The sequence below is a fragment of the Accipiter gentilis genome, chromosome 7 (genome assembly GCF_929443795.1).
Source record: "Accipiter gentilis chromosome 7, bAccGen1.1, whole genome shotgun sequence".
Classification (NCBI taxonomy): Eukaryota; Metazoa; Chordata; class Aves; order Accipitriformes; family Accipitridae; genus Astur; species Astur gentilis.
The window spans coordinates 10,019,615-10,031,709 of NC_064886.1; the positions used below are offsets into that span (position 1 = coordinate 10,019,615).

Consider the following 12,095-nt stretch of genomic DNA (forward strand, 5'->3'; position numbering starts at 1 on the left):
TGCCCTGCGTGATCTCCACCAGAAATCTACCCCTGCCCACAACACACATTAAAAGACATGAGCAGACAGAATCAGCGACTTTTGGAAAAAAGAAGAAAGTTGGTAATTTTTTAATGAAATGCCTGCAGATAATTGGCAACAGCAGCATCTCCAACATCACTGAGGGAAGACACTCCAATGAACACCGTCTCAGCAAGAGGGAGAGTTAAAAGCTGCTCGCTGTTTGGACGTTTTGCTGCTAAGCTGCAGTAGCGCAGAGCTCAGGCCAGGCTGTCCCCACATGGCTGCACTACCTCCACGCCGGCTGTGAGCTGGCACAAGGGCCCCACAAGCCTCTGGGCAGGGAGGGGGTATGGGAAGCCCTGCTCATTGCAGGTTCATAAGCAGTGCATCATCAGAGCACTCTCCCCGCCTGCAGCCAGTGGTCAGGACAGGGTTTTCCACCACTAGGTAAACAGGGATGAGGCAGGGAGAAATGCCACAGGCTGAAGTAATGCCGTCTTAGAGGAAAAGCTACTGCCTGGATGTTTCCTCAGAGAGCAATGCAGGGGAACAAGGATTTCCCCATTTCAGATTTGCAGGAGAAAACAGTGGCATCCACTGGCCTCCACCCTACCAGCCTATCTAGCCACATACCACCTCCTACCCACACACTGTTCCATGCCATTGCTCCAGCTGCAACTGCAAATACTGTCTACTACCCAAAAGCACATCACTGGGGCTAAGTTTTTGCCCAGTAACTGATTCCAAGCCCAAGCTCTTGCGCATGGCAAATCAAACACCTTGGTGCAAACCACTCCTGCACACAGCCAGTACTGCACTGGAGCTAACCGTTCACAACCACAGAAACTCTGCTGACTTCCCTCCTGCTGAAAGCACCAGACCCCAGTACTGCTGAAAGCACAGGCAATCAGCAGCATACCCTCCAAGCACCAGGATTAAGTCTGGGTTGCTACAACTGTCTCTCAGTCACCCGATCTGTCTCTCCAAGGATGTTGACTCCACACATGGATTAAATGTGAACTAACTGAAGCTATTATGGCCTCCAACCATCTGCCCCTCCCAGCAGGGATAGCTTCTAAACCACTAGCCCTTGCAGCCAGAGTATTTTAACAGTACTCATTTAAGGCTATTTTATTAAACCAGGCTATGAACAGTGGCATTTCAGGTTGTGTTTCCTACACAGCTCAGTCCTCCTGCTCTGGGAGGGGGATTTCCAGCAGAGGAATGGAGCAGGCACCTAAATAAAATTAACTGCTCCTGAGTTTGATCCGCTTGTGTTTGCAAGGCAACGTTTCATACAGGTGCAGACTCCAACTCCATCTGTTCCCACAGCAGAGACATTTTAAAGCTTTCCTCCATCCTGGGAGGCTCCAGTGACCAGTATGAGTCAAACCCTCGCTGCAGCCTTTCCCTCCGAGGCAGGGTCTGACAGAGTCCCTCTGCTCTATGCAAACACCTATTTCCATGAAATCTGTAGAAACTTGACAGCTCGGAGACTTCTGTTGCATTTGGTTGAAATTGGCCTACCAGTGCAAACTACTGGGGGGGAGGAGGGGGGAGAAAGGCTGACAGACAACAGGATTGCATAAGACTCGTCTCCATAGGAAACCAGGCTAAAAGACATGTCTCAGTTTAACCGTGTCTACACTGGGAGGGGTTTAATTACTTCAACTGCAGCAGTACCCTTAGAACAACATGACTGTCTGGCACAAGCCAGTCTTCCAGTTTCCCAGAAAATTGCTTCCTTCTTCAGGCAAACTGGAAGTGAGGTGACTGTAGATGGTGGAGACAAAACATGCAGCTCACGGCTGCCCACTACACTGAGCGCCCAGAGCAGAGGGACAAGGTGACCTCCAGCCACAGGAGGATGGTCTCTGCTGGACCCTGCAGCTCTCACTCCAACTGTCCCCAGCCAGCCACCCTTTGCTGCAGGTTTCCTACACTACCAGCCAAAAGGATCCCACGAGGGTGCTTCAATCCACTTGAAAGTCAGGCAGAAGAGACAGTGACAGTGCTCATCGCTATCCCAACTGTCTTTGCCCAAAGACTGGGGAGCATCATGCAATGCCATCCTTCTGCAGACATGACAAATGGCATGGGGTAAGTAGTTGCTCTGCAGTCAGGTAGATGCAGAAGAAAACACCTCTCTGTGACTGAGAGATCAGATCCTGGGTCATTTTCCATGAGATCATGTAAACTTGTAAGCAGGGAAGGAGTCCAGCTGCAGCAAACACCAGCTGGGAGAATTAACATTGTTTGCTAAAATAAACCTTTAAATACAAGGCTGCAATGATCACTTCCTGTCTTGAATGAATAAATGGCTGCCTGGTTAATCATCTTTTTTGCTTGGTTTCTGAAGCAAAGGGAGTACACTCTTCTGTCAGATGCTTCAGTTCCAGCCTTCCCCAACAACCTGGGGACCCGCACTTCAATTCAAGCAGAGAGAAAATAAATTTGTTATCCAAAGTTCTCTGCGCATTTCCACACTGAGAAAGAAAAGTAGTGACCAGGAAGGCCTGTGAAATACAAGTTAAATCCAAAGCATAAAAATCATTTTACATTGGCCAAAAGCAGGCAGCCAGGCAGCACACACACACTGCCAGTTGAGGAGCACACATGCTGCTCTGACGGAGTCACAGAAGGCACTGGGTTTTGCCCAGCAGGTGCTCTGAAAAAGGACTGGGGTTAGCACAGCAGGGGAGAAGGTTTAGCAGTCAAAAGATACAAATCTGTGAGAAACTAAAGTCATTTATTACACCACCCTGTAAAGAAAAAGATCCATTTTTTGTTCACCAAACCTGAATAGCCTGGGAACACCATGATGCTTCCAGTGAACAAGCAGGGAAATCTCAACACACAACGTCCAGGACCAGCAAAAGGCTCGAGCAGCATCCTTATGACAGGCTTTAAACATTTAAAAGCTGGCACTAGAAGCTCATTCGTCTCTAGCAAGTATTATCAAAAGGATCACAATAATCGGCCTATAAAGCCTGACGCCAATTGCTCAACAGGAAAATTGGCTTCAGAGCAGCAGTGCTTACTTTGCCAGACATCAGCTGGGAAACCAAATAATCATATTCAAAAGAGCTACAAAACCAAGGAGCCCATTTGTGTTAATATTCTGTCAGTTGTTTGCATCCTACAACTCCCATTATGGGAATTCAAACTTTCCTGAGCTGCTCTTGAGTTTTAGAGAAGACGGAGAAAAACCTGCCCTGGCACTACTAAAGCACTTTTGCTTTTTTATTTAAGTTTGCTAGAATACACCAGCACGTGTTTTGAGGGCAGTGCCATTCTTTCCTTCAGAATGCCTTTCCTCCCCCATAGCACATCCTGAAACGGCCCTCCTGGGGCTTCAGGACTGTCCACGACGCATCAAGACTTCTGCAGTCAACTAAAAGGGAGACGCACAAGGACCAAGGCCTGATTCCCACCACGACCATTACAAGGTATGAGAATCATTCATTCAGGCTCTGGCCTAGGCCACTGCGAACAGACACAGTGCTGTAACTCGCCCTCCTCCTCACAGCAGCCACAGTTTCACTGCTCACAAATTCCTTAGTGCTAGAACACCACCGCGAGAGTTATCAGCTGTATCTCCAGGCCTCTGCGAGACACGCGGTACCATCTCAGTTGGTCTCAGCTCCAAACAAGGCTGGACTCCAGCAGCCAACCGTGCCAAGCTCAGTGTGGGCAACTGGTATTTAAAAGAGAAGAGCTGTGTACCCGGCTCTCTTGCAAAAGGGCTCATTTCAAGACTGCCAAAGGAGGAAGTGGGCCAGGGAGAGCTGATTCAGTGCATGCAAACACAGGAGAAGCAAAAGACACAGATAGCTACCAGGAGCAGGCATTGAACGCCTTTGGTAGAAGGTCACTGATGCAGTCAAAAGCTCCAGCCTGAGGGACCAACATCATCCAATCCTATTTCCCTCTGCAATCCCTTCTGTACACCAGCATGGGAATCATTTCAGCCCCCATCTAGAACATGCTGATATATGTGGGCTCTAAAGCTTTTAGGGACAGAGGAAAATTTACCAGAGCCACAGGGCTTACCTCCCCCAAATGGTTCTCTAGCTACTAAAGCGATAATTTGAGTTCAACACTGGAAGGACCTTGCAGCAGTGCCTGGTATGAGCAGCAGCTCTGGAGGGTTCACATAGCCCAAAAGGGGGAACAGGGGAAAAACAAAGCCAAACAAACAAGAATGCACTTGTGAAACCACGTACATGGTTGAAAGTTCTAGTTCACAGACTCAGCACAGAGGGACAAAAGCCACCAAAGGAGAAAGGGGCTATTTCATCACTGCTGCAGAACCTCCATTTCACTGGTCCCTCTCCTCGTAATTGCATTCTTCTCCTAACCTCTGCAAGTGTTGTGTCCATGCAGATAGCAACCATACCAGGAGACAAAACTGTCTCAAAACTGTGATGGGTTTAATGCTTCGCAGGCAAGTAGAGTGTACACAGACAAGCACATCAGGAAAGCAGGAGGACTCCTGTACAGAGCTAACAATATGGATGCTGTAATCTCTGCCTTGAGTGGGCACTCAAGATGGTGGTAAGCAGTACAAGAGAATGGGCTATGAAGGACAGTGTGGTACAGCTGAAGCTCTCCAACAGCCATAACTGTAGGTAACTTGTAACAGCAGCATTCTCACCACACAGAATCACCCACAAAAGTTACAAGCAATGTGGAAAGTTGTTTTTAGAGTGGCAACTTGCAACGCTGTTCACACCCCCCAGGAACACTGTTACCCCAGAACGGAGGATTCACTTTTAAGGCACACGAGGAGACTGGCAGACACTTTGGAGCTGCATTAGCAGAAAGAAGAAAAGTTCATCAAAGAGACAGCACAAAGATTGCAGACTGACCTCAATGGTTCACCAAAAATCTACATGTATGTGGTTAGATATGAAACAGCAGAGCTGTGCTTTAGATACCAGCATTGGATGTAGACAACATGACTCACTGGAAACAAAGATGTCTTGAATTTCCTTTGTAAGTGCCGAGGAATGTCAGACCTCATCCCAGGAGTCAAACCTTAGCATCAAATTTAAGCAAGACACAAAAGCACGTACAGGACACGTGCACGCATTCCCTCTTCCTGGTTTGGCCCTCCGCTAAGCATGCGGGAAGCATGCCCATAGCTGTACCAAGGCCGGGCAGATCAAAAAGCCCACAAGAGCCTTCCACATCAGCTAGGGACTGCAGGAACACAGCTGATGGCTAACTCCATGCCCTACTACCCATGAGGGGTAGAAAGGTCAGTACAATGCAGAGTCCTCCACTACCTACCAAGATGCCTTCAGCCCCATGGCTCTTTTTGGTGAATCTTTGCTCCCTGAGCAGGTTGAAAAGGTGGGGAGTTGCCCTCTGCCTCGCTTCTCAAGATAAAAGCTTTCAGAGGATGCTTAGCAGGGGGTTTCTGTGTGGCAAATCAGGGCTTCTACCTCGCCGCTTTGCGTACACTGTCCTACATGGCATGTCCTGATGTCTTGCTGCAGTGGAGTAAGAAGGAACCCGCTTGCTTCGTTTGCTTTTTTTTAAAAAGAGCTGCAGAATTCTGGAAAAAGTGACATTAAGAGTATTACGTTTGCAAAGAAAGGAACTTGATCCAGAAAATGGTAACATTATAGTCATCTGCATGATCTTAATTCTGCTTCTTTGCTGACACATGTTATGACCACAACTACTAGCATGAGCACATGCCATTTTCCTGCAGGATTATGCCTGGTCCTGCACTCAGGGTAGCAGAACAGAAAGGCAATGCTGGGTGCTGACCTTCCCTGGCCATTTCCTTATGGGGCATCTTACTTTATGCAAGCCCCAAAGGCCTGGGGCACTGTGATACCAATCAGAGCCATTACCTCCCTGGTCTTGTCCAATGCTAAAGTCTTCATAGGGCACTTAAACAAACAAGGCAAGTGGCTGCCAGAAGAGAAAGAGCAGTTAATTATCTCCTTCATGCAGCACTAGACTAGGACCTATGCTCTAGTCTCAGCTTTGTTGAGGCTAAGGGACTTGCCCAAAGTCACACAGGAAATCTCTGTGGCTCAGTTCTGCATCAGAAAAAGGGTGATAAAATTTCCTGACCTCTCTGGAGGAGGGTACAAGATGTTCAGGTAGCACAACACCAAAGAAGGGGAGAAAAAAAAGGCAGGGGAAGTACTTGCTACATGTTAACTTGAGCTCAGTAAGGATAAACTGCTTCAAACAACAAGGCTGGGAAGAGACACCAGTCACCTCCCATGAAGCGCAGATATCAAAACAATTACTCTTGCTAAAAATCAGTCTAACACATAATATAAATTGTCTTCTCAAAAAACCTTAACGAGAAAGGAGCAACTGTGGTAAACAGCCGCATCCAGCACCCAGCAACAGTCTTCCCCTTTGTTGCACCCCTACAGCCACACAAAAACCTGAAGACATTTGGTTGCATTTCCTACCTCACAGGATCCAGCCTGAATTAGGAGGTAAAAAGAGACCCAGCCTCTTTGCTAAGGTTCCACTGTAGATACATGTAATTACATTCGCAATTAAGTTTGAGTCTAGCTACAGGAAACCAGAGGCACTTTCCACAGATCAGAGTGATGTTATTGCCACACTTCACAGGTTTTCATAATACACACAACATGGTGCTCTGAAACTCACTTTTCACTGACACACTTTCCACTGAGAAGTAAGTTCATCTTTATTTATCTGGACTTTCTGCTTTTCCTTGCTCACTCGCAGGAATGCTGTCTGCATGTTAATGTAAGTGGGGGGAGCCAAGGGAACTGGTGGCAACACCATCCGCTTCAAAACTGGGACAATCCAGTCCCCTGCTCGCAGGGCATTAAGGCAACAGATTCAGGCCCTAAGGAGAAGGAGCACCCAGCTGCCCTCAGATGACTCTTGCCAGCTGATTCACAGTCCAATGCTGACAGGCTCCCTAGACATGACAGAGTTCCGCTGCCACAGTGAGAGGAGCATCGCTCCAGGGGAGGCTCCTTAGGCTGGGAAAAGGCAAGGAGGAAGATTTCTGACGACTTTCCCTGCAGTCTCTTCTCAGCCTCGTGGTGCCTTTCTATGTGGGACAAGACCTAGGATCTCAACAAACCACCGCAGTCCTGAAAAGACCATCACAGGCTCCAGAGCAGCATGCAGAAGTGCACAGTTTCCCCAGCCTAGCCACAAGCCATCTTGCCGTAAAACCCAGCTCTGCACTGGCTACCTTTGACTACTCTCTCATAGCAGAAATTCCTGCCTGCCCCTACTTAAAGAAAAACCAAAAACCAAAACCACATAAAGCATCCAAAGGAGGGGAAGGCCCAAACAGCACGCTAGAGGAACTCAGCTCGCTGAGGGCATGTGAGCCTCACCCTTCTGCCCTGACGTCGGGCTCAGCCACAGGGACTCTCCCAAACGGCTCACCTGGCCACCACGTTGACCACAGCCAAAGCAGGGGTGTGCATACCACCTCCCAGAGGCAGACAGGAGATCACACCTTGCCTAGGAGCAGTGGCCAGGCAAATGGTGACAAGTTCCCTGGGAATCCAAGGAAGATCCCAAGGAAGCAGGCACAGTGAGAGAGTGGGGATATCAGCAGAGACAAAACGAGACAGCTAGCCACACTACAGGAGCAGATCTAGCTAAAGCCTTAAGGCTACAGCCCTGCAGAGAGACACGTGTCCTAGGTAAGCTGCTAGTCTTAGTGGCTGCAAGGGCACGTAAGCTCAGACCCCCATACATGCTGCAGATCAACATGTGCCCAAATTCTTAGAACACCCGTAGTCAGACATTGGCTTCCACATGCTCTTGGGGAACAAGTGACAAGTGTTGCTGGTCCAACAAGTGACAGCCACAAGTGTCAGCCAAACCAAAACGAAAAGCACCTCAAGTCTCACCTTTCATTTCTGTTTTTTTAATACCCCTGCCTACCCCCAGATCACCAACACAGATTGCTGCTAGGACAGTTACTACAACTTGCCATGAGCCTGCTTGCTTCAGCGCCAAACACAGTAAGGTGTGTCCTGCAGCGACTAACCAGTGCATTCAGCCATCTCAAACTACAACCTGTTACGGCCGCACAAAGGTCCCCAGTAGGGCCAACACACCAGAATACAGGACACCAACACTGCCAAATTTCAGATGGCCTATTTCAGTCTCCTTGAGTTTCCATGGTGGTTTTGGCCTGCCTGTGGTGAAGTTCCTTTCTGTGCAAGATCCTCTAAAGGACTGAATATAAAATTTTGTCTGCTTTTTTGACTGCTGAGCATCCCACAGCCTGGCCCTGAAAAGGCCACGTGCCAGCTGTCTAGAGGTTAACAGAAGGATTCCCCCCTCCAGGCTTCACATTTCTGTTAACATGGCAGTCCCTGGGCTGTTTTAGACAGGCACTGCCAGATACAATTCACCAAACTCAGGCAGCACATGCAAGGCTGTTCAAGTGTCAGGAGTCGCAGCTCTTCTCCTCTAGAGGATCTCTCAGCCCAGAGCTATGCTGGACAGGAGGGGTGGAGACATCAAAACATCACTACAGCACGCGGGACACCAAATCGATTTCCAAACCCACCGTCCCAATGTCTTTAATGAGAAAACAAGAGGTTTGGGGTGAAGAAGGAGATCCAACAGTCCTTTGGCCCTGCCAGCCCAGCTCCTCTCCCCCTCGCTTCCAGCCACCACAAGCCCCTACAGCCATCAACGGGACACTCACCTTGAGGATCTTCACGACGACCCTCTCGTTGTTGGTGATGTTGATGGCCTCGAAGACCTCGCTGTACTTCCCTCGCCCGAGCTTGCGAACCAGCTGGTAGTCGTCCTGATTGCTGCGGGCACCAAGAGAAGAGAGGAGGAGGAGGAGGAGGAGGAGGAGGAGGGTGGGGGGAGAGGATAACTGACAAGGCAGCAGGCCGGGACGGGGGGGGGGCCCTCTCCCAGCCCCCCCCTCAGCCGCCCGCAGGCCCCCGGGGACACCCCAAAACGAGGTGGGGGGTGGGGCAGGGAACCCTTCCCGTGGGCTGAGGCCCGCAGGAGGGTGCGGGGCCGCCGGCGGCCCGGGGAAGGGGGGGGGGGGGGGGGGGGGGTGTCTCCCCGCGGGGCGCTTTACCCCCAGCTCGGGACGTGCGCCTCGTAGTCCCAGTACTCGCGGCTCCTCAGGCTGTTCACCTCGGCGTACACCCGCGCCCGGCTGCCGGCGGCCGGGCCGGGCATGGCGGCGCCGGGCGGCGGCTGCAGGAGGAGGAGGAGGGCGCGGGGCCGGCGCGGGAGGCCGGCGAGGCGGGGCGCGGCGCGCAGGAGGGCGGCGGCGGGCGGCGGCAGGGCCAGGCCGGAGCGAGGCCGGAGCGGGGCCGGAGCGGGGCGGGGCCGGCCCGGGGGCGGCGGGCGCGGGGCCCGCGCGGAGCGTGCCGAGGCCCGGGCCCGGTGCCGGCGGCAGCGGCTGCAGCCTGGGCCGGCCCCGAGCGCCGCGCAGCCAACCCGGAAAAGGCGCCGCCGTGAGAGGCGCCCGCCCGCCCGCCGCCGCCCAGCCGCCCGCCGCGAGGCGCCCCCCGGCGGCACGGAGGTCCGGCCCCTCGGCGCCCTCTCGGCGGGTGGCTGCCGTCACGCCTCGTCACGCCCGCTCCGCCATCGCAACCGTCACTCGCCCGCCAGGCCCCCGTTCCCCCGCCTCGTGTCACCCGCCACGGCCCCGTCACCCAAGCCCTCCCCCTCCCCTGTCACCCGCCCAACCTCCTCCTGTTCCCATCATGGCTTCATCGCACCCTGTCACACCCCTGTCACACCCTCCTCACCCCCCACGCCCCATCGCGGACCCTGGGGGTCCCCAGAGGGACCTCTGCCGCCCTGTCAGCCCACCTCAGTCTGGTCACAGCTCTGGTCAGCCCCCTGTTACACCGTCAGCCCCATCATCACCTGCCAGAGCCCCTGTCAGCCCGTCACCTCCTGTCACCCCCAAGGTGGGACCCTGGGTGGAGGAAAGGCCCCATGTTCCTCTGGAGAGACTTCACGGAACCACAGGCTGGTTGAGGTGAGGCACCTCCGGAGGTCGTCCAGTCCAGCCCCCTGCTCCAGCCAGGCCACCCAGGGCCGGTTGCCCAGGACGTGTCCAGACGGCTTCTGAATACCTCCATGGATGGAGACTCCACCGCCTCCCTGGGCAACCTGTGCCAGTGCTTGGGCACCCTCACAGTGAAAAAGCGTTTCCTGATGGTCAGAGGGAGCCTCTTGGGTTCCAGTTTGTGCCTATTGCCTCTGGTCCTGGCACTGGGCACCACTGAGAAGAGCCTGGCTCCCTCTTCTTTGCACCCTCCCTCCAGTCCCTCATTTGTCTTGGTGGCCCTTTGCTGGGGTCTCCCCAGTATGTCCCTGTCTCTCTTGTACTGAGGACCCTAGCACTGGACACAGCACTCCAGGGATGGCCCCACCATTGCTGAGCAAAGGGGAAGCATCCCTTCCCTCCACCTCCTAGCAATATGTTGCCTAACGCAGGCCAGGACACCATTAGTCTTCTTTGCAGCTTATGTTCAGCTTGATGTCCACCAAAACCCTCAGGACTTTTTCAGCCAGGTTGCTTCCCAGCTGGGTGGCCCTGGGGGCTGTTCCTCCCCAGGGGCAGGACTTTGCATGTCTCCTTGTTCAGGAGAACTTCAGGAGGTTCCTGTCAGCCCATTTCTCCAGCCTGTCCAGGTCCTTCTGGGTGACAGCACGACCCTCTGCAGTATCAGCCACTCTTCCCAGTTTGGTGTCATCTGCAAACCTGCTGATGGTGTGCCCTGCCCCATCACCCAGATTGTTAATGAAGATGATTGGACTGGGGATGCTTTACCTAACGCAGAGCCCAGGAGACCATTCACCTTCTTTGCAGCAAGGGCACATTGCTGGCTCATGTTCAGCTTGGTGTACACCAGGACCCCCAGGTCCTTTTCAGAAAAGCTGCTTCCCAACAGGACTAGGCCCAATATTAAACCCTGGGGTACACCGCTAGTGACTGGCCTCCAACTAGACTTTGTGCCACTAATCACCACCACCTTCTGGGCCAGTTTTCAACCCACCTCACACCCTCACCTCCCAGTACCCAGTGAGTCCCAGGGGAGCTGCCAACTCCAGCCCTTCCCCACACTGGCTGGGTGCAGCCAGGTCTCAGCACCAGCCACCAGCCTGTGAGGTGACAGAGCAGAGCTTGGGACACAGGTTGCTTGGTCTTACTCTGGCACTGCTCCTGGCTGGCCTCCAAACATCAGCTTAGGTTCAGCTGGAAATTAGACTTGGCTCCAGGCTGTTTCATGGTGGCTGCTGAGGAGCCTTTCCAGCCGTCAGGTCACAGGGTCACCACTGTCCTTCCTTTTCTGTAGGCATCCACTTTCAACTCAAACCCAAGGTGAGGTTGGAGCCTTCAAACTGCATGTAGATTCTTCTTGGTATTGCTATTAATGGGAAAAGCAGCACTTGGTAAACAGAGGAGATAAGCCTTTGGCTGCTCTTCCTAATGGAAGTACATAGAGAGATGATTTTCTTTTCCTTTGGGTGCTAAGAAAGGAAAAGGACCCATAAGGACCTTGAGTCAGAGGGCTAAAGCTGATGTGAGTGCTGGGCTTTGAGGTTTTGAGGAAACCTAAGGAAAGTATCCCTGGAAAGATAAGCACGTGGAGTCAACTGTGTGCTGCAAAACCCAGTGAGCTTTCCAGGTGCCTGAGACTGAATGATGAGAAAACTCAACAAGACTTTATCATTTCATACTTTGGGTCCTGACTGAACACAGTCCAGGCAAGACTTTCACAGGCTCTTTGGAAAACAAGGAAGATGTGCTCAAAATGGTCGCTCTCCCAGGGCACTCATCACTGGAGAGAAAAGGCAAGCTTGACACCCACTCCTGCTAAACCTGTCTTAGCAAAGTGAGAGGAAAATCAGCTGTCCTTGGGGAAGTCTGCCACATCCAGAGTCCAGCTTACTGGCCTCCTTCTACCAGGACTGCAGAGCGAAGATGAACATCACCTCCTAGGACCCAGAGGAGATGCAGAAATGCACAAGCAAAGCAGTCAGCCTTTGCATGAACTAGAATTTGTGACAGCATATGCAAAGGCATTGAGTCACAGGTTTAAAGCGGCGCCATGATA

The 12,095-nt window shown here is 52.3% G+C and overlaps 1 protein-coding gene across 4 annotated transcripts in view; it reads right to left on the reverse strand.

The window, feature by feature from the left end:
* The window catches only part of CSNK2A2 (casein kinase 2 alpha 2), a 28,207-nt gene extending 18,936 nt beyond the window's left edge, over positions 1-9,271 (reverse strand). For 2 of the 4 annotated variants that reach the window (XM_049805831.1, XM_049805830.1), the window contains exons 1-2: positions 9,092-9,270; positions 8,699-8,810 (exon numbers count right to left, since the gene is read on the reverse strand). In XM_049805831.1, the coding sequence (XP_049661788.1) occupies positions 8,699-8,810; positions 9,092-9,195 (216 nt within the window). In that variant the 5' untranslated portion in view covers positions 9,196-9,270. Of the gene's footprint in view, positions 1-8,698; positions 8,811-9,091 lie in introns of all 4 variants that reach the window. The other 2 variants (XM_049805833.1, XM_049805834.1) reach the window with 1 other exon arrangement.
* Between the last annotated feature and the right edge of the window lie 2,824 nt (positions 9,272-12,095).